The sequence below is a fragment of the Schistocerca piceifrons genome, chromosome 6 (genome assembly GCF_021461385.2).
Source record: "Schistocerca piceifrons isolate TAMUIC-IGC-003096 chromosome 6, iqSchPice1.1, whole genome shotgun sequence".
In the NCBI taxonomy this organism is placed as follows: domain Eukaryota; kingdom Metazoa; phylum Arthropoda; class Insecta; order Orthoptera; family Acrididae; genus Schistocerca; species Schistocerca piceifrons.
The window spans coordinates 198261476-198285264 of record NC_060143.1 but is presented as its reverse complement, the minus strand read 5'-3'; the positions used below and the strand labels follow the sequence as shown (position 1 = coordinate 198285264).

The 23789-nt window shown below is 44.7% G+C and overlaps 1 protein-coding gene across 1 annotated transcript in view; it reads right to left on the bottom strand.

Moving 5' to 3' along the window:
* Positions 1-9187: 9187 nt before the first annotated feature.
* LOC124803099 (polyubiquitin) overlaps positions 9188-23789 on the bottom strand; it is a 120747-nt gene continuing 106145 nt past the window's right edge. The window contains exon 6 of the mRNA XM_047264254.1: positions 9188-9387. Within this exon, the coding sequence (XP_047120210.1) occupies positions 9188-9387 (200 nt within the window). The remainder of the gene's footprint in view (positions 9388-23789) is intronic.

Genomic DNA, 23789 nt, shown 5'->3' with positions numbered 1-23789 from the left:
AATTTGAGGTAAATCAGTCAAGAACTTTTCGAGATTTGTAGTAACTATACTTTGCTTTTATGTATGATGTATATATTATATACATTAGAAAAATATAACGCCTACATCTGTCCAAAAATTCACCAGAGTGTAGCGTAAAAATTTGTAGTAAACTGATCATGAACTTTTCGAGATTATCGGTAGCGCTTTCCCATTTGTATTATATTTGTAGTTATATATGATATATATATAGCTGTCATGTTGATTTTTTGTTGAGAAAAGTGTGATGGCAGAACTGTCAAAATGAATGCAAAATTTTTTACCATCCACAATTATAAAAAAAAGAAAGAAAAGAAAAGAAAGAAATCAGGCAAATCGGCCAAGCCGTTTTCAAGTGACGATCTTTCATAACTGATTTTAATTTTAGAATCTTACTGGTCGATTTTGCAAAAAATTTCTTTAATATAAACCTATTCCTGGCAGTTATAAACACGACAAAGGCCAAAATCAACCAAATCTGTCGAGTCATTCTTAATTGACGAAATTTCATACAAGTCGCAATTGATGTTAATTTTCGATATTCCCATTGAATTTTCCACAAGTTTTCTTTTATACAAATCTTGTACTGACAATAACGAACACAACAAAAAAATCAACCAAACTGGTCACGCCATTCACAGGTGCTGTCTTGCACACATGCAGCAACTGATTTTTATTTATATAGATTACTTGTAGAAAAAACAGGAACTAATTTGAAACGATTGTCTAATAGTCGCTGGAGTGCTCATTACAATTCAGTCAAAGTTACAAAAGAAAATGTGGAAACAATTGTGAGCACTATGCACTATGAAAGATATGCACGATCCAGCCAAAGCAAACCTTGATACTAGATCTGGAGCAAGCTTTGTTCTTTCCAGCTGTATGCTATTTTACCTTTTTGATCCACTTCAACTTTTGGCACATGATACTGGAGGATGTAAATTTAGTTCAACAATAATTGCAGTATGCAGTTAAATGAATGTGGATTGAGGACTTGCCAAATTAAAAACTCTGTGTTTTTGTGACAGAATGAACTACACTTATAGACAATGCTGTTACTTTTGGCACTAAAATTACAATGATATGGACATTAACACTGACCAGCAAGGAAAACGGAGGGTAAATAAAACAATGCCAAGTGAATCAGCTTATGACAAGAGATTGTCGAGTCAGGAAGTAGTTTACTGATCAGTGTTTGAATCCATAGACTGATTTATATCAGAACTGTCACACTGATACTTGCCCCTGAAAGTAATTACCAAAACTTTCAAATCGTTGAAACAAAATTTGTGCTTGAAGCTTCTGATGATGCTCTGGCTATAGAAACGGCCAATCTGGTAGAAATTTACGATGAGTCTGATAAGGAGTATGTGCCGCAAGAAATAGGAAGGTATCATAGCTGTCTATGTGCAACTGATACGAATACAGACGCTGCAGAAAAGAAATCCTTCAGTTTATAATTAAATGGAACTTCAGAGAATCATTACCCTGTACATCACCTATAATCCAATACTTCTTAATCTCTTGTGTCTCCGTTACATCATGCAAGAGAAGTTTTTCTAGACTGAAACTAACAAAAAATTATCCTTGCTCGACAATGAATCAAGAATGACTAGCCAGTGTGTCCATTTTATCAATTGAAAGAAATTTTGCGAATGAAACAGATTTCAGTGACATTGTTGAGAATTTCGGCAAAATAAAGAGTCGAAAAGACTTACTGTAATAATATCAATAATAAATATTATTTTGTACTAGGGTTACAAAACTGATATTATAATTGTACAAGCCTTGTTTCCAGAGATACAAAATGAAAAGTAATTTTTTTATTCTATTCTTTATTAATTCTATGCACTTATCTGAGGGTTGCTGTGCTAAATGCTGATTTGTATACTAAGCTGATCACCTATGTCTTTAAGATATGTATTACAATTACTAGAGTGTGGAGACACACATTATATATACTCGAATTTTTGGCAGCCATTTCATCTACATTATTCATTTTTTACGAAATGCGCACTTCAAATTCCTCAGTTTCTAAACAGACTGTGGACCTCATTCAGTTTCGCTTCCGGTGCCCCTTTTGGGCTTGGTGCGCCGCTGATACAACACATTGAAGATCTCGTTAAAAAAACAGCATTTTGTATGGTTTGTTTTGTTACAGTGACGGAAAAGGTAACTTGGTGTATAAATATGCTAACACAAAAATGTTCAGAACCAAAAGTAATAAAAATAAAGCTATATTAGCCAGTCAGTAAAATTATTTGCCCCCCTAAAATGGTTCCTGGTCAAGTTTGTTTTTCTGTATGGCCTCATTTAGGCCTGAGATGGAATTTCAACTGCTTGCTTAGCATATTATTTTAGCAGAGCAATAGCACTGAAGCACATAATTTGAGATGCCACAGTGATGTTTTATGGCATCAAGTGTACAAATGCACTCTTCCAGTAGCTGGCACGTTATTGTAGCTAACATTAGTTTTATTGAACAATAACACTAACATTTTAGAAATGATAACATTGGCATAATAATTTTGTATCTGTGTGTGCTTACATAATTTTGATAAATAACACATTTGTTTATGTACTACCAGATCATAGCCGCATTTAGGCCTATGGGGAATTGTCAAATATTACCACACCATGATATTTTAGTCATCTGTGTTTTTTACTATTATAGAACAATTTGGACACGGAAATATTTAGTCTAAGGGTCCATTTGGACGTTATACTAAATGTGGTACAGTACTCAAACTATGTCTGTTGACAAATACAACTCAACCTCTTTTTTAGATCAGCAGTAGTGTCCTGTGTATTCTGATAAACAATACAGACATTTCAGACATGGAAATATTTAATTTTAGAGCCCAATGTTCCTTGCATTAAATGTAGTACAAAGAGCAAACTACGCTCATGACAAATGCAACTTAGCCTGTTAATTACACCCTTTATGTATTTTTGAGAAATAATACAGGTCGTTAGAAAAAATATTTGAAAATGTCGTCAAATTCAGCTTGTGTGGATACTTCTGTATGTGCTCAAGAAGGCGGCTCTGGAGCAACATTGTGACTGTTCAAACGGCTGGCTCTGAGCACTATGAGACTTAACATCTATGGTCATCAGTCCCCTAGAACATAGAACTACTTAAACCTAACTAACCTAAGGACATCACACAACACCCAGCCATCACGAGGCAGAGAAAATCCCTGACCCCGCCGGGAACCGATCCCGGGAACCCGGGCGTGGGAAGCGAGAACGCTACCGCACGACCACGAGATGCGGGCCATTGTGACCATCTTTTTCATTGTAGTGACCAGTAAATTATTGGGATGATTGACTGTTTCATTTTAATGGCTGGTAAAATACTGGGCTATGATTGCAAGATCTAAATGTGGGTGCTGGAGTTCTCTGATTGCCCTATTTCTAAGGAAGTGGAGCACCGTTTAGGAGAAGGGGTCGTGGCTTATAGCTACCTTGGAATGTGATATCATTGCCCTGCCCCTTCATGTAGGCAACCTAGAGATCAATTTGTATTTCGAATCCCCACTGCAATTCTACTAACTTTCCAGTTTCTGAAGCATCACAACAAGACGTGAAAATATCCGTCAGGAAGGTGGTTCTTGGTATGACATGACTCTCTGTAGAGTTCCGCTGCCTGAGTAACATTACACCTAGCTTCTGTAGTAACAAAAGAAAATTTATGATGCGGTTTTTAATCAAGGAACGCCTTTACTGTACACAAAATATCGATTAAAACTACTGCAGTACTATACTATGCGTTCCAATAATGTAATTATGAAAGCATTACTGCAATTACTGTCCTGCTGACCTACATTCTCTACAAATGAGTAGCATTTCTACCGTCTCTTCGTTAGTGTACATTGTACTCACGCAAACTTTCAACTGGGGACGTTTGACTGAATGATGGTGTGCATTTTCCTTGTCTTTCCATTTGCTTACTGTCAGCTCCCCCAAGGGGACAAGTTATCTACAGTGTGTGCTAGCTAGTATTGGAGTGTCAAATGGTACAGTGTGACACGTTTTTGAACAGATATTGAGGAGGAGAAGTGGATTACTGAATAAAAACTTCTGGGTTTTATTTAAAAAAAAAAAGATGTACTGCTGTTCATATCTTCATAACGAACAAAGTTATGAAAAAGATGGTCATGCTAGTTAATGCCTCCTGGTAGCTAAACGACATTTACTCGATTCATTTTTTAGGTTGCTTCTGGAGAAAAAGTTATTTAGCATCGTCAAGACATCTGACACACTGCATACATACTTGCTGCATTAGAAAAATTGTACTGATTGACAACAATACTGTATTCTGCATAACTGGCTAATCTGTAAACTGCCAAAGCCACTCTCTCTTTTAGTGGCAGAGACGCTTGGATATAATCAATGATTGTGTACGGTATGAATGTGAATGTTTCTCAGACGGAGAAGCCATTTCAAGTTTCCAGAACGTTGGAGTACAATTATCTTCCATCAGTGATCGTTCATACTGTTTACCACAAAATGCATAAGTGAGGTAGTTTAGGAAGACAGTTTCGAACACATTAGTTGGTGTGGATAAGATTTTTTAATGTCTCTTCTTGAACATTCCGTCGACGTCCTCCTCATGAGTTCACTGACTTTCATAAGAAAATTCTACCCTCTCTCTTTTTAAAATATTATTTGTTTACGCCACTTCACGGTGAAGGTGAAATCAGAAAGTTGATTTAAATAAACTTCTTCCTTTCCTAGCGTTTATCCATTCGTGTGGGGTCCATTATTACACTCCCGGGAAAAATTAGTACATCCTTTTAGAGGTTTCCAATTCACTCAAGATTTACTGTTGCAACAGTGCACATGGCATGGATTATATGAAATGATTACCCATACAGATCAATCGCGCAGGTGGTTCTGAGGTATCAGGTACCGAGCCATGCTGAAACACTCATATTAGCTAGTGGTGTAGCCTCGATAGGCATCCAGTCGTTCGAACAGATGGCGAATACCGTCCTGTTACATGTTATGCCACGCCTGTTGACTTTTTCACATAGTTCTGTAAGAGTTACCAGTCGCACGAGTCACTTCTCATCCCATTACATCTCACACGTGCTCGATTCATTACATGTCCAGAGATTGTGACGACCAGGAACGCTGATACAAGTCTTGCAGTGCACATTGAGTTTCACAGGCAGTATGTGTGTGAGCATTATCCTGTTGAAACAGCACGTCACCTTCCTGTTGCAAGAACGACAAAAGAATGTGTCTCAACATTCTGCACGTACCAAACGATTGTTAGCGTCCCCTGAAGAACCACCAATGGTGAATGAGAGTTGTGGCTTATCGCACCCCAGACCACAAGGCCTGGGATGGAGCCAGTATGTCTTGGACAAATGCACTGTATGAGACAGCGCTCACCAGGTCTACATAGTACATTCAAACGACCATCACTTATGTGAAGGAAGAATCTGCTTTCATCGCTGAAGACCATGTCGCGCCATTCCATCGCTCAAGTGATCCTCTGACGACCCCATCCGAGCCGCGTACGTCTATGCTGTGGCGTGAGTGGGAGACGAGCTAGAGGTGTGCATGCCCGTAGTTCCATTACTAGTAACTGGCTCGCAACAGTTCTTGTTGATACGCCCAGGATCACAAGCCCTCGTACCTGTGCTGTGATAGCTGTAAGATCTGCTACTGCTGCCCTTACAATATGACGACCTTGCGGGCATCTGTGCTCTGTGGACGTCCAGAACCTCGTCTATGGGTGTGAGAATGTTTATGTGACCACTGATACATCATTCCAGAACTGACGCAGCACATCCAACTTGGGTGGCAATTCTCCGAAAGACCTTGCCATCGCTCGGAAGGCCACAATTTGACCCCTTTCAGACTAGCTTAGTTGGCTGTATGAAGCATGAAAGCATCTCTGTGCATGGTTGCCTGCTTGTTTCACACGTTTGCACAACACTGAGCCTTCTGGCTGTGAGCATTCCCTATTAAATGGTAGATACAGATGGGGATCTGGTAGCTATGCCGCTATCTGTCGGTGGATGACGTTGAAACCATTATCAGTACATCTACTGTCCCCCAGGTGGCATATGCTGTCACCAAGTATTTTCGTAGATGTAAATTGGTGATCAGCCCAGCATTTGCCTAAACGAGATTGGAAAACCACATAAATTGCACACAAAGGTGGCGTATGTACCACACCAACGGTCGTTATTCAACCATGTGGATTCAATACTGGTCTCACTCACCTCCCTGTCTCAGAAGCCAATGTGCTGTGCATAAGTTGTACGGTAGGCACAGGTGTCCGCAGAGCGGAGAAGGGGCAAGAGGGGGCGCTTTTTAAATATTTTTTTCTTTAGTCTTCAGCCATCAACAATTACACTGTTTTTCCTTCAACGATTGCACCATTTGGCCATCAACAATTACAAAAATAATTTTTTGAAAACATTTAATTGTACAAGTTACTTAAAGATTGGCCCCTCTTGGAACCTTCTGTCGACAATTGTCTGTGGTTCTACTAAATTTCAGATTTAACACTGCTGAGTGTGCTGTAAAATACTATTATTTTTAAAGTTTAATTCTGTTTCTGCACTTAGAGGGGTAATAACTTGGCATTTTATCTGATTAGTTTTGCTGTTAACCGAAAGGATGTACTCAGCCTTAACTATTTTTTTCTTTTTCAGATTTTCAGTTATCAATGAAAACAGAACGCAATTGGTACATAAACAAAAAAATTTCTTGTGAATAACTCGTTGAGTACTATGGATATCACAAAATGGTGATGGCATGTTCGATATGCCTGCCATCATTGGCGATGATGTGGTGTAGACGAACAGCGATATTCTGCATGACCCACTGAAGTGTCAGAACATCGATGCTGTTGATGACCTCCTGAATGGTTGCTTTCAGTTGAGCAATGGTTCTGGGATTATTGCTGTACACCTTGTCTTTAATATAGCCACACAAAAAGGAGTCGCATGTGTTCAGATCCAGAAAATGTACCGGCTAATTGAGGCCCATGCCAGTGGCCTCTGGGTACCCGAGAGCTAGAATTCGGTCCTCAAAGTGCCCCTCCAGGACATAAAACACTCTCCTGCTTCGAAGGGGTAGAGCTCCATCTTGCACGAGTCACATCTTGTCGAAATTAGGGTCACTTTGAATAATGGGGATGAAATCATCTACCAAAACCTTCACGTACTTTACGGTAGTCACTGTGCTATCAAGGAATATTGCACTGATGATTCTGTGACTGGACATTACACACCCCACAGTCACCTGTTGAGGGTGAAGAGACTTCTCGATCGCGAAATGCGGATTCTCAGTCCCCCAAATGCACAAATTTTGCTTATTGATGGACTCATCCAAATGAAAGTGGACTTTGTCGCTAAACCAAACCACACAGCCCTTACTAATTCCCATCATTCCCTGCGGCCAACAACCAAGCAGTTTGAATGTCCTAATGCAAACCTTTCAGAAGTTATGACGATTTTATATCATATAATTCAATAATTGTCACCCTGTATGAATGAAATATACCAACCATTTCAGTATCAAAGTACGAGTAATATATTAAAAAAATAAAATCATTAATTGGATACCTGTGAATCATTTGAGATACTATAAGTTTTGTGTAAATTTAACTTCTGGGTCACTATTCACCCATTAAACCACCAAATCAATTAGTGTCTACAAATATTAATGTACCAATTGCCATAATCTGAATAAACACCTTGGACCCACTACAAAACTTGCTGGAAGAGTGTCAATGAGGTTCTGGAAGGTATCGACATGCTTGTGAAGCTATATTGACTCCAGTGCCTAGGCCAGGTGCACTAGCCTTCCCAGTTGAGAGTCCATGGCGCATACAGCCTGATTGAGGTGATCCCACAGGTTCTCGATTGTGTTTAAATCTGAGTAGTTTGGTGGCCAGGAGAGTATAGTCCTGTTGCTCTTCAAACCACACACATACACTGTGACATGGTTGAAATGTTGGGCTGTCCCACTGGTAGATGCCATTGTGTTGATCTACTGTGCCTTCCACAATGAAGAGGTCATCAATTCCCCAGACCACAGCGATCCCTCCTTCGTCCTGGACCCTTCCAACGATTCTTGCAGGGTGTTTGCTTTCAGGTGTTTCATGCTGTACTCGCCAACGACCATCTGTCCAATGGAGCATAAAACATGATTCATCTGAAAAGGCCACCTGTCGCCACTCATTGGGCGTCCAGTTGCACTAATGGCACGCAAATTCCAGCCTTTGTTGCCAATGAACAGCAGTCAGCATGGGTGCATGAAGCAGACACCTGCTGCGGAGGCCCATGTGCACCAGCATTTGCTCAACAGCCGTCGTGGAGACACTGCTGGTAGCACCTTGGTCTTGGCGCTCAGGTGCTCAACAGTTGCACGCCTGTTTGCCAGTACACATCTCCGCAGCCATTGTTCACCGATCATCCATGACCCCTGGCACACCCAAGTTGGCTTGCCGCCATTTCCTGATAGCGCCATTTTGGCATGAACGGTATACTTTAACCACAGTGGCATGCAAACAGTTTACAGAATTAGCCATTTTGGAAATGCTTCCACCCTTGGCACAAAAGCCACTGGTTCATGTTCTTTTGGACTTCAGATAAATCACTCCATTTCCACATTACGACAACGGCTGCACTTTTTTCCGTGTCCCACCGGCAAGCTTCATTTACCCTCGCTAGTGCTACCCATCTGTGAGAGGTTACTGCACGTTGGCATCAAACATAGATGATGTCACATTAATACGACAGGTCTGTGTATTTAAAAAATGGCAATCCTCTTGGATAAATTTACGAGGGCACCCTTGGGGGTTGGTCAGTTAATTCACTGAAACTATTTGTGTAAACAACTGAAGTTAGCAAAACCGAGATTCGATCACGCTAGCAAAACCGATTAGGCCTAACAGTGAAACATGACAGTGAATAATAGTTCCTGGAATCTGTTTTCGTTCTCTGGAAGTTTCTTACCTTGTAAACATGGTGTCATATCCAAAAATGAAGCTGAAGAACCTTTTCATTAATTGATTTATTAAGCATTGTCTAGTATACACAGAAGAAACATCAAGAGGTTGGAATCCATAATTTAAATTATACTATTTATAGAACAAAATCTGAGTTGCAACAGGCAACGGAAATGACACAGCGAATGTTCAGGACTTGAGCTTCTTCTTGGGGCGGAGGTCGGCGTTGTGGCCGCACATCCTGTTGCGGCAGTTGGTAGCCCTGGGGTGGAGGCGCGCGTAGCACTTGCGGCAGATGAGCTTGTCGCAGTTGTACTTCTGCGCCAGTAGCCGCAGCGAGGGTTCGATCACGCCGCCTCGCAGGCGCAACACCATGTGCAGGGTCGACTCTGCCAAATTACAAAGACCTCTCCGAATTCCCACCACCACTGTTTGTCGGGGTAGTCTAGTCTAGACTAGGGTGGCAAAAGTCGCGGGATAGCGATGTGCACGTATACAGACGGCGGTAGTATTGCGAATACGAGGTATAAAACGACAGTGCATTGGCGGAGCTATTCAAATGACTCTGAGCACTATGGGACTTAACATCTGAGGTCATCAATCCCCTAGAACTTAAGAACTACTTAAACCTAACTAACCTAAGGACATCACACACATCCATGCTCGAGGCAGGATTCGAACCTGCGACCGTAGCGGTCGCGCGGTTCCAGACTGAAGCGCCTAGAACCGCTCGGCCACCAGCGGCCGGCGGCGGAGCTGTCATTTATACTTACGTGATTCGTGTTTCCGACGTGATTAACCCGCACGACGGGAACTAAGAGACATTAAACACGGAATTGCTGTTGGTAGTTCCATTTCCGAAATCGTTAGGGAATTCAATATTCAGGGGTTTTCACAGTGTCAAGAGTGAGCCGAGAATACCAAATTTCAGGTATTACCTCTCACCATGGACAAAGTAGAAGCCGATGGCCATCTCTTAACGACCGAGAGCAGCGGCGTTTACGTAGAATTATCAGTGCTAACAGATAAGTAACATCGAGTGAATAACGTATGACGAACGTATCCGTTAGGACAGTGTGGCGAAATCTGGCGTTAATGGGCTATGGTAGCAGACGACAGACGTGAGCGCCTTTGCTAACAGCACGACATCACCTTCAGCAACATCACCTGCAGCACCTCTCCTGGGCTCATGACCATATCGGTTGGACCCTAGACGACTAGAAAACCGTGGCCTTGTCAGACGAGTCCTGATTTCAGTTGGTAAGAGCTGATGGTAGGGTTCCGAGTGTAGTGCAGACCCCCCGAAGCCAGTACCCAGGTTGTCAATAAGGCACTGTGGACGATGGTGGAGGCTCCATAACGGTGTGGGCTGTTTTTAGATGGAAGGGACTGAGTCCTCTGAACCAACTGAACCTCTTGGAGACCATTTTCAGGAATTCATGGACTTCAAACGACGATGGAATTTTTGTGCCATGTCACCAGGCACACAGTTCTTCGCGACTGGTTTGAAGAACATTCTCGACAATTTGAGCGAATGATTTAGCCATCCAGATGGCCCGACATGAATCCCATCGAACATTTATGGGACGTAATCGAGTGGTCAATTCGTGAACAAAATCCTGCACCGGCAACACTCTCGCAATTATACACTCCTGGAAATTGAAATAAGAACACCGTGAATTCATTGTCCCAGGAAGGGGAAACTTTATTGACACATTCCTGGGGTCAGATACATCACATGATCACACTGACAGAACCACAGGCACATAGACACAGGCAACAGAGCATGCACAATGTCGGCACTAGTACAGTGTATATCCACCTTTCGCAGCAATGCAGGCTGCTATTCTCCCATGGAGACGATCGTAGAGATGCTGGATGTAGTCCTGTGGAACGGCTTGCCATGCCATTTCCACCTGGCGCCTCAGTTGGACCAGCGTTCGTGCTGGACGTGCAGACCGCGTGAGACGACGCTTCATCCAGTCCCAAACATGCTCAATGGGGGACAGATCTGGAGATCTTGCTGGCCAGGGTAGTTGACTTACACCTTCTAGAGCACGTTGGGTGGCAGGGGATACATGCAGACGCGCATTGTCCTGTTGGAACAGCAAGTTCCCTTGCCGGTCTAGGAATGGTAGAACGATGGGTTCGATGACGGTTTGGATGTACCGTGCACTATTCAGTGTCCCCTCGACGATCACCAGTGGTGTACGGCCAGTGTAGGAGATCGCTCCCCACACCATGATGCCGGGTGTTGGCCCTGTGTGCCTCGGTCGTCTGCAGTCCTGATTGTGGCGCTCACCTGCACGGCGCCAAACACGCATACGACCATCATTGGCACCAAGGCAGAAGCGACTCTCATCGCTGAAGACGACACGTCTCCATTCGTCCCTCCATTCACGCCTGTCGCGACACCACTGGAGGCGGGCTGCACGATGTTGGGGCGTGAGCGGAAGACAGCCTAACGGTGTGCGGGACCGTAGCCCAGCTTCATGGAGACGGTTGCGAATGGTCCTCGCCGATACCCCAGGAGCAACAGTGTCCCTAATTTGCTGGGAAGTGGTGGTGTGGTCGCCTACGGCACTGCGTAGGATCCTACGGTCTTGGCGTGCACCCGTGCGTCGCTGCGGTCCGGTCCCAGGTCGATGGGCACGTGCACCTTCCGCCGACCACTGGCGACAACATCGATGTACTGTGGAGACCTCACGCCCCACGTGTTGAGCAATTCGGCGGTACGTCCACCCGGCCTCCCGCATGCCCACTATACGCCCTCGCTCAAAGTCCGTCAACTGCACATACGGTTCACGTCCACGCTGTCGCGGCATGCTACCAGTGTTAAAGACTGCGATGGAGCTCCGTATGCCACGGCAAACTGGCTGACACTGACGGCGGCGGTGCACAAATGCTGCGCAGCTAGCGCCATTCGACGGCCAACACCGCGGTTCCTGGTGTGTCCGCTGTGCCGTGCGTGTGATCATTGCTTGTACAGCCCTCTCGCAGTGTCCGGAGCAAGTATGGTGGGTCTGACACACCGGTGTCAATGTGTTCTTTTTTCCATTTCCAGGAGTGTAGATAGCTACAGGGGCTGTAAGGCTCAACAATTCTGCAGGGGGCTTCCAACAACTTGTTGACTCTGGTTGCTGCAATACGCCGGCCAAAAGGATGTTCGACACGATGTTAGGAGGTATCCCCCGACTTTTGCCACCTCAGTGTATAGTTTGCTGACATCGTTCCGAGTGAATTCTCAGGGAGATTACGGATTGCAGAAGATACAAGTGCCTCCCACCGACTCCCTGCACATTACCAGCCAAAGGCGGTGATACAACACGGGAGGACAAGCCACGCAATCATCAGGCAGTGCTGGCACTACACTCTTGTGCTTTTTTGTTTCGCATGGCACGGCACGATAATCACTTTGAAAGGCCTGAGGTAAACACTGCTTGCGGCTGGACACAAAATACACTACTGGCCATTAAAATTGCTACACCAAGAAGAAATGCAGATGAAAAACGGGTATTCATTGGACAAATATATTATACTATAACTGACATGTGATTACATCTTCACGCAATTTGGGTGCATAGTTCCTGAGAAATCAGTACCCAGAACAACCATCTCCGGCTGTAATAATGGCCTCGATACGCCTGGGCATTGAGTCAAACAGAGCTTGGATGGCGTGTACAAGTACAGCTGCCCATGAAGCTTCAACATGGTACCACAGTTCATCAGTAGTAGTGACTGGCGTATTGTGACGAGCCAGTTACTCGGCCACCATTGACCAGACGTTTTCAATTGGTGAGAGATCTGGAGCATGTGCTGGCCAGGGCAGCAGTCGAACATTTTCTGTATCCAGAAAGGCCTGTACAGGACCTGCAACATGCGGTCGTGCATTATCCTGCTGAAATGTAGGGATTCGCAGGGATCGAATGAAGGGTAGAGCCACGGGTCGTAACACATCTGAAATGTAACGTCCACTGTTCAAAGTGCCATTAATGCGAACAAGAGGCGACCGAGACGTGTAACCAAGGGCACCCCATAACATCACGCCGGGTGATACGCCTACTAGTATGGCGATGACGAATACACGCTTCCAATGTGCCCAGAATGAGATTTTCACTCTGCAGCGGAGTGTGTGCTGATATGAAACTTCCTGGCAGATTAAAACTGTGTGCCCGACCGAGACTCGAACTCGGGACCTTTGCCTTTCGCGGGCAAGTGCTCTACCATCTGAGCTACCGAAGCACGACTCACGCCAGGTCCTCACAGCTTTACTTCTGCCAGTATCTCGTCTCCTACCTTCCAAACTTCACAGAAGTTCTCCTGCGAACCAATGTGTGTTAACCGCGATGTCGCCAAACACGGTTGCGACCATCATGATGCTGTAAACAGAACCTGGATTCATCCGAAAAAATGACGTTTTGCCATACGTGCACCCAGGTTCGTCGTAGAGTACACCATCGCAGGCGCTCCTGCCTGTGGTGCAGCGTCAAGGGTAACCGCAGCCATGGTCTCCGAGCTGATAGTCCATGCTGCTGCAAACGTCGTTGAACTGTTCGTGCAGATGGTTGTTGTCTTGCAAACGTCCCCATCTGTTGACTCAGGGATTGAGGCGTGGCTGCACGATCCGTTACAGCCATGCGGATAACATGCCTGTCATCTCGACTGCTAGTGATACGAGGCCGTTGGGATCCAGCACGGCGTTCCGTATTACCCTCCTGAAACCACCGATTCCATATTCTGCTAAAAGTCACTGGATCGAGACCAACGCGAGCAGCAATGTCGCGATACGATAAACTGCAATCGCAATAGGCTTATCCCACCTGTATCAAAGTCGGAAACGTGATGGTACGCATTTCTCCTCCTTACGCGAGGCATCACAACAACGTTTCACCAGGCAAAAGCCGGTCAACTGCTGTTTGTGTATTGAGAAATCGGTCGCAAATGTTCCTCATGTCAGCACCTTGTAGGTGTCGCCACCGGCTCCAACCTTGCGTGAATGCTCTGAAAAGCTAATCATTTGCATATCACAGCATCTTCTTCCTGTCGGTTAAATTTAGCGTCTGTAGCACGTCATCTCCGTGGTGTAATATATTAGCGAGCCGAAGTTGACCGATTTCTGCAGACTTCTGCCGATCCTGAACTAGGCACCTGCTTCAGGACGCTGCAAACTTGCACTCAGTAATGTATAAATATTTCCACCACTTTTTCACTAGATGAAGTGCAACGTACGGGGTGACGTGGTTCAGACAGGCGTTCAAGAAACGCGTCCACAACGAGTAAATACGTCGAGTGTGGTTTTCGCTAAATTACAATGGACAATGTCGCGAAATTATGACGTACCGGAAGGGTATCATAATAACCAGCTTGCCAAGTTCTTTGGAAGGCGGACATTTGCTGGACATTGTCGTCTCGACAACGTGAGTTTTCGAACTGAACGCGCGTGCGTTTTCCAGAGTTGCGGAGAAAGCGAGTATCCAGTACAGGAGACGCTGCAGAAGGAATAGAGAGAATTTTGAATGAATCAAAGGAATACTGAATATTGTCATTATTAAATTGAAATAAAATAGTGTTAGACCATTTATTTTATCACAAAATAGGGGAAGGGAGTCCAGGGTATATACATCTGATCGTCGGGACACAGAATCAAAGCGAAGTGCCTAGCTTCTGCTGATGATCCAACTATTTTCACTAAGACTAGCCAAGAAACCAAGCGTGCCATAGAGAAGTTAGAGGGTAGCATCAAAGACAGGCCCCAAAATACCCTATGAAAAGACTCATTTAATGGAAAATTTAAATCAAAATATCAGAAGATCCTCACTACAAACGAAATGTGGGGCAATTCCATATGTCTCTTCCTCTAAATATCTCGGAGAAATCATAGTACCATCTCAACTAGAAAGTATCGCCAACTTAGAAAGGGCCATCAACGTCAAGAAAGCGTACAGAACAACATGGAATCACTACAATAAAAGAATGATATCCCTCAATGCAAAACTTCAGCATTACAAACTGTTTTACGTGAAGGATTACAGACCTCAGAAAAAAAATTTCTACGATGTCATTCAAAATCTGATGAAACTGGAAAGGAAGTGTAAAAAATTATCAGAAAAATTTATGATCCCATTAATATAAATGGTATATGAATTTAAAGAAAGACAATATACACAGCAATAGGCAAGTTCACTGATGCAATAAGTAGAAGACGCTTGAAATTTTATGCACATTGAATTTATCTCTGTAGAATGGACAACACTAGATTAACTAAAAAGCTACTTAATAGAATGAATTGAAAAGAGGTAAAAATCATTTGGTTATTCGCTGGTTACGCAGGACGTACAACAACTGAGCGCCACAGAAGATACCGCAAGAACCCAAAGACTTTGTTGCCCTAGCTGCAAATCACACATTCACAGAAAAAGCTAAAAAAAAAACACTAAAAACAATGGGCACAGGAACGCAAAAATACAGTGAATTCATGAAGAGCTTTTGGGAAGAGAAGAAGTTCAGTCGAGCTCTTTAACTTGGCATTACGAAGAAAAAAGAAGCACCAAATGAAATAAATGTCGATGGGAGATAAGAAGTAGAAAAGTGATAAAAAGAAGCACATACCCGCAAATTAAAGAAGTCAAGGGAACGCAACGTAATAAGAGTAAGCTGCCATAGCAACCTGCCGCGTGTGTCACTACTAGGATTGCCGTACCTACACTATGTGATCAAAAGTATCCGAACACCCCAAAAAACATACGTTTTTCATATTAGGTGCTTTGTGCTGTTACCTACTGCTAGGTACTCCATATCGGCGGCCTCAATAATCATTAGACATCGTGAGAAACCAGAATGGGGCGCTCCGCGGAACTCACGGACTTCGAACGTCGTCAGGTGATTGGATGTCACTTGTGTCATACGTCCGTACGCGAGATTTCCACACTCCTAAACATTTCTAGGTCCACTGTTTCCGATGTGATGCTCTGTTGACTGACACAGACCGTCGACAGTTGAAGAGGGTCGTAATGTGTAATAGACAGACATCATCTATCCAGACCATCACACAGGAATTCCAAACTGCATCAGGATCCACTGCAAGTACTATGACAGTTTGGCGGGAGGTGAGAAAACTTAAGATTTCATGGTCGAGCGGCTGCTCATAAGCCGCACATCACGCCAGTAAATACCAAACGACGCCTCACTCGGTGTAAGGAGCGTAAAAATTGGACGACTGAACAGTGGATAAACGTTGTGTGGAGTGACTAATCACGGTACACAATGTGGCGATCCGATGGCAGGGTGTGGGTATGGCGAATACCTGGTGAACGTCGTCTGCCAGCGTTTGTAGTGCCAACAGTAAAACTAGGAGGCGGTGGTGCTATAGTGTGGTCGTGTTTTTCGTGGAGGGGGCTTGCACCCCTTGTTATTTAGTATGGCACTATCACAGCACAGGTCTACATTATTGTTTTAAGCACCTTCTTGGTTCCCACTGTTGAAGAGCAATTCGGGGATGGTGACTGCATCTTTCACCACGATCAAGCACTTGTTAATAATGCACGGCCTGTGATGGAGTGGTTACACGACAATAACATCCCTGTAATGGACTGGCCTGCACAGAGTCCTGACCTGAATCTACAGAACACCTTTGGGATGTTTTGGAACGCCGAAATCGTGCCAGGCCTCACCAACCGACAGCGATACCTCTCCTCAGTGCAACACTCTGTGAAGAATGGGCTGCCATTCCCCAAGAAACCTTCCAGTACCTGATTGAACGTATGCCTGCGAGAGTGGTAGTCTAAAACACCCTGTGTAAGAAAGGTGGATCTAGTTTGTTAAGGAAACCGTAAATTCGGAACGAAATCTCAGCTGCTAAAATTATGCGAGTATTTGTTTCCTATTCCCGCACAAAACGCCACCGTAGAAAGAGTATTTTCGTTGATGCCGAGAGCCAGTGGACTAATGACAGAAATCGACTTTCGCAAGCGACTGTGGAATGAATCTTATAGTGGCAGTTTAACTACAAGCAATGACTTTCTGTTTAGAACACAATTACATGGAACTTGTTGCGGCAGAAGTAGTTAGTACACCACATCTTTAGGAAGATTTCACCACTTTCAGCAAGTTGTTTCCCCCTTTTACGTATTTATAAAACTCCGTGCAGGTACATTGAGTTTTATAAACACGTAAAAAGGAAAAAAGACCTGCTGAAAAGGTGAAATCTTCCTAAAAATATGGTGTACCAACACGTTCCACGTAATTTTGTTCTAAATAAAAATTAATTATATTAAACGAATCTTTTACTGCATTTCTACAAACCCATCCCAGAGTGTCCTGACGAGGTCCCAACTACACTATGTCATCAAAAGTATCCGGATACCTGGCTGAAACGACTTACAAATTCGTGGTGCCCTCCATCGGTAATACTGGAATTCAATATGGTGTTGGCCTACCCTTAGTCTTAATGACAGTTCTACTCTCGTACGTCCAATTAGGTGCTGGAAGATTTCTTGGGGAATGGCAGCCCATTCTTCACGGAGTGCTGCACTGAGGAGAGGTCGATGTCGGTCGGTGAGGCATGGCACGTAGTCGGCCACAGACCGTGTATTATGAACAGGTGCTAGATTGTGTTGAAAGATGCAATCACCATCCCCGAATTGCTCTTCTACAGTGGGAAGCAAGAAGATCCTTAAAACATCAATGTAGACCTGTGCTGTGATAGTGCCACACAAAACAACAAGGGGTGCAAGCCCCCTCCACGAAAAACATGACCACACCATAACACCACCGCCTCCGAGTTTTACTGTTGGCACTACACATGCTCACAGATGACGTTCACCAGGTATTCGCCATACCCACACCCTGCCATCGGATCGCCACATTGTATACAGTGATTCGTCACTCCACGCAACGTTTACCCACTGTTCAATCGTCCAATGTTTACGCTCCTTACACCGAGTGAGGCGTCGTTTGGCATTTACTGGCGTGATTTGTGGCATATGAGCAGCCACTCGACCATGAAATCCAAGTTTTCTCACCTCCCGCCTAACTGTCATAGTACTTGCAGTGGATCCTAATGCAGTTTGGAATTCCTTTGTGATGGTCTGCATAGATGTGTGCCTGTCACACATTACTACCCTCAACTGTGGGCGTTCTGTGTCAGTCAACAGACGAGGTCGCCCTGTATGCTTTCGTGCTGTATGTGTCCCTTCACGTTCCCACTTCACTATCACATCGGAAACAGTGGACCTAGGGATGTTTAGGATTGTGGATATCTACCGTACGGACGTATGACACAAGTAACACTCAATCACCTGACCACGTTCGAAGTCCGTGAGTTTCGCGGAGCGCCCCATTCTGGTCTCTTACGATGTCTAATGACTACTGAGATCGCTGATATGGAGTACCTAGCAGTAGCTGGCAGCACAATGCACCTAATAGGAAAAATGTATGTTTTGGGGATGTCTGATCACACAGTGTATGTATGTACGAAGGGACATTGCACTTAGTTCCACATGTCGTTCCACGCTAAGTACACTGCGCAACAAGAGTGGCGCATTGTCAGAGAGAGTAAATGTTGTGGGTTTCTGCAGACGCAGTTCCTCTACGGTATGGTTAACAGGTACATCACGGTATGCAAATGAAATGGCGCGGGAACAGAAGTGTACCCCAAAGTTGAAGTACATGGGACCGTGTCATTCTTGTGGGCAAAACTTCCAAATCGCACACAGATTCATCGTGAAATACTGGCGGTATATGGATCAAATGCAATGTTCCGTCCAGTCGAAGTGAATTGATGCCAACAATGAGGCCAAGGGCAAACAAACGCGGGTGACGCTGATGGAAAAGAAAGGCTGTCGATATCAAGCACAGACCAGAACGTGCATGCAATCGAAGAGCAGATTGCTGAAATCGCAGATTGTCCAAAGATGGCTAATTTCCGACAGCGGTTCTCGACTGGATACAAGAACAAGGAGCACTTTTCTATTTTCGGGAAGTTGAACAACTGCTATAATGTTCCGACCGTGACAGAAACTTGGTGACTATGTTGCAAAATTGTGTCATGTGCCTATGTCACTTTGAAGTGTAGTGCAGAATTCAGTGAAATATACTTGACCTGCTGCAATAATGCGTAACTTATTTCTGAAGTTCCCCCCTTCCCATTGCGCCTCTTCTGACGGCGGGGCAGTGATTTGTGGCGTGGTTGTCATGTTACTATACTGAAGAGCCAATGAAACTGGTGCACCTGCCAAATATCGTGTACGGCGTCTGCGAGTACGCAGAAGTGTCACAACATGACGTGGCATGGACTAGACTAATGTCTGAAGTACTACTGGAGGAAACTGACACAATGAATCCTGCAGGGCAGTCCATAAATCCGTGAGAGTACGACGGGGTGGAAATCTCTTCTGAACAGCACGTTGCAAGGCATCCCAGAAATGCTCAATAATGTTCATGGCTGGAAGGTGGTGGCCGACGGAAGTGTTTCAACTCAGAAGAGTGTTCCTGGAGCCACTCTGTAGCAATTCTGGACGTGTGGGGTGTTATACTGTCCTGCTGGAAGTGCACAAGTCCGTCGGAGTCCACAATTGACAAGAATGGACGCAGGTGATCAGACAGACTTGTCAGAGTCGTATCTAGACATATCAGGGGTCCCATATCACGCCAATTGCACACGCCCCACACCATTACAGAGCCTCCACCAGCTTGAAGAGTCCCCTGCTGACATGCAGGGTCCATGGATTCATGAGGTTGTCTATATACCTGTACACGTCCATCTGCTCGATATAATTTGAAACGAGACTCGTCCGACCAGGCTACATGTTTCCAGTCATCAACAGTGCAATGTCGGGGTTGACGGGCCCAGGCGAGGCGTAAAGCTTTGTGTCATGCAGTCGTCAAGGGCACACGAGTAGGCCTTCAGCTCCACAAGCCTGTATCGTTGATGTCTCTTTGAATGGTTCACACGCTGACACTTGTTGATGGTCGTACTGGAAAATCCCTACTTCATCGCTACCTCCGAAATGCTGTGTACCATCGCTCGTGCGCCGACTGTAACACCACGTTCAAACTCACTTAAATCTTGACCACCTGCCATTATAGCAGCAGTAACCAATCTAACGACTGCACCAGACACCTGTTGTCTTATACAGGCGTTATTCTACCTGTTTACATATCTCTGTACTTGAATATGCATGCCTAAACCAGTTTCTTTGGCGCTTCAGTGTACTTGCTAACGTTCCATAAATATTATGGCACTGAACTCATAATCGACGGCTGTTTTCAATGTCACGGAAAAATAAGTATAGCTCCATTTTTTAAAAGTAGGTGTCTTTCTTCGCAGCTATAAACGTTCAAAATTACTTGTTTACATCAAAAAATTTGCCACCTTATCCGCTACAGCTTGGGGAAAACCGCAGCTCGATATATTTCCTCGCTGTGGATATATGTCTAATGGGCAAATATTAAACACCCCTTTAAATGGTCGCTCTGGACTGCTGTAGATGTGCTTATAAGAGCCTCCGCAGCTGACTGAAGGCCGGTTTCACACGAAGCCACCTAGAAGCGCTTCTCAGTGACGCCCCCACTGGCAAAGCATTGGTGTAAATGTGTGCCTTCAGAAGTTCGGCGCCCCGCGTTTCTGTGGCGTTCGTTGCCGGACTACCGCCACCGGTGATGCAAGGGCTGGCGAACACTGCTTCCAAAAACTGCCTTCACACGATGCCACTCGGTGGCGCTGCTGACCGGCCAAGCAGCTGGTAACGCAGCATGTTAACAGACGCCACATGGCGTATTGGAAATGCTGCTCACTAGCAGGGTGGGGGAGGTGGTGGGTGGTGTGTGTGTGTGGGGTGGGGGGGGGGGGGCGGGGGGGGGGGATAGTAGTACAGTCGTGCAGGTCATACTGTCGGCTAGAGATACGATTTCATTTGTGAAGCTGAACAACATCCGTCGACATGCAACACGGAGAACGACGAAAATTCAGATAAACTGCACAAACTTGAAGTTTTCAGCGGGCTTTACACAAACGTTCTTCGGAGAGGACGGCGATTGGTGAGCGTCACTCACATTTCTTCCCACTTGTGTTGAGTCTGTTGGTATGACTTGTAACCATCAGTACTCGAAGTGTCTTCAAATCGATATCTGACTCGATCACAAATTCTGGAGATACATTCGAAGGGCGACACAAAAATTTTGCGCTCTTCTGCAGGAATACCAAAAACTACATTCAACATACACTATGCGATCAAAAGTATCCGGACACCTGGCTGAAAATGACTTACAAGTTCGTGGCACCCTCCATCGGTAATGATGGAATTCAATATGGTGTTGGCCTACCCTTAGCCTTGATGACAGCTTCCAATCTCGCAGACATACGTTCAATCAGGTACTGGAAGGTATCTTAGGGAATGGCAGCCCATTCTTCACGGAGTGCTGCACCGAGGACAGGTATCGATGTCTGTCCATGAAGCATGGCACAAAGTCGGCGTTCCAAAACATCCAAAAGGTGTTCTATAGGATTCAGGTCAGGACTCTGTGCAAGTCAGTCCATTACAGGGATGTTATTGTCATGTAATCACTCCGCCATACGCCGTGCATTATGAACAGGTGCTCGATCGTGTTGAAAGATGCAATCACAATCCTCGAATTGGGAACCAAGAAGGTGCTTAAAACATCAATGTAGACCTGTGCTGTGATAGCGCCACGCAGAACAACAAGGGGTAGAGGCCCTGTCCACGAAAAACATGACCACACCATAACACCACCGCCTCCGAGTTTTACTATTGGCACTACACACGCTCACAGGTGACGTCCACCAGGTATTCGCCATACCCACACCCTGCCATCGGATCGCCACATTGTATACCGTGATTCGTCGCTCCACACAACGTATATCCACTGTTCAGTCGTCCAATTTTTACGCTCCTTACACCGAGTGAGGCGTCGTTTGGTATTTACTGGCGTGATGTGTGGCTTACAAGCAGCCACTAGACCATGAAATCCAAGTTTTCTCTCCTCCCGCCTAACTGTCATAGTACTTGCAGTGGGTCCTGACGCAGTATGGAATTCCTGTGTGATGGTCTGGATAGATGTCTGCCTATTATACGTTACTGCCCTCTTCAACTGTTGGCAGTCTCTGTCAGTTACAGACCAGGTCGGCCTGTGCGCTTTTGTGCTGTACATGTCCCTTCACGTTTCCACTTCCCTATCACATCGGAAACAGTGGACCTGGGGATGTTTAGGAGTGTGGAAATCTCACGTACGGACTTATGTCACAAGTGACACCCAATCACCTGACCACGTTCGAAGTCCGTGAGTTCCGCGGAGCGCCCCATTCTGGTCTCTCACGATGTCTAATACCTAATGAGGTCGCTAACATGGAGTACCTAGCAGTAGGTGGCAGCAAAATGCACCTAATATGAAAAACGTGTTTTTAAGGGTGTCCAGATACTTTTGATCACATAGTGTATCTCCTAGAGCTACAGAGAAAGGATCTGAAAACTCTTTGAAAAGAAGTTGTCTCCGTATTATCGGAGTAAGAAAGATGACTTACCCAAACATTAATCACCAACGTTTGTAAGAGCAAAGTAATCACAGCCTTCATACAATTGCCTGGTTTGAAAAAAAATCATCATCAATGAACTTCTTAAAGCAATCAATTCTTGAACTAACATCATTCTGGCGAACGTCTGTTAGGCTGCCCGGAAGATGAGACGCAGGTCCGTGAGGTGACGCAGGGTGACTCACGGTGAGTTTTTGCGAACCACACAGCTGAATGGTCCCGCGCATGTTAGAGCGCAGTGTGACGTGACGCAGTTCCTGCACTTGGTGACCCTGCGGACCACACTCTCCTGTACGCAGTTTACTGCGAGGCTCATGGTGGTTCTGGCTGTTGGTAGTTCGAAATGGAGAAAAAGCTAATTGAAGCCGTACGTGTTCGAAAAGTTCTGTATGATACAAGCCATGAAGATTACTTGAAAACGAAGCTGAAAGCTGAGAAGTGGGAGGAAGTGGCCAAGGAAACGGACATACTATGGTAAGTTGCATTGTAATTCGTTGTTAACATTCTACATTGACATTGTTAAAACTCTGTAGCATATTTTCGTGATGTGCTCTGTCCTGGTTAAATGTTTATCAAAAAGATGCCTAGGTTCCTTACAATGTCATTCCTTACTAGCGTGTAGCCCTCCATACCTATCAGTGAAAACGGAATAGATGGATTTAATCACGTCTTTGATATCAATATAGAATCGAAACTATCGTCCGAATTATATATATATATATATATATATATATATATATATATATATATATATATAAAAAAACACCGTTTCGAACTCAAACTCGGAATCCGATTCTGAACTTATATCTATTAACATGGCAGAAGTAGTTGCCATCTCTGCCAGAGCCAAAGTTCCTCAGCAAACTGTGTATTGAAACTGCGACCCAACCTGCGATGATTGTCGCCGTGACTCACGCTGCCGTGAGGAATTTGGCGTGAGCCCCCCTGCGTCACCTCACGGGCCTGCGGCTCATCTTGCAGCCCGCCTTACTCAAACGTCAATGAGCATAAGACTGTAGTGGGAATCACACACGACCAGAAACAGCATCGAGTTAATGTTTTTCCAATAACTCTGCACAAAGTCAGCTGTCTTGACAACACCTACATGTTTACCATTTGTAGCCGATACATGGTAGGGTACATTGGCTGCCTTTTAAGAAAAGCTTTAACTAAGCTTCCTTCCAGAAATAGTGGCATCCAGGGTTTACTTTTCAATTGCACTTTTTCATTTTCTTATTCAGTCAG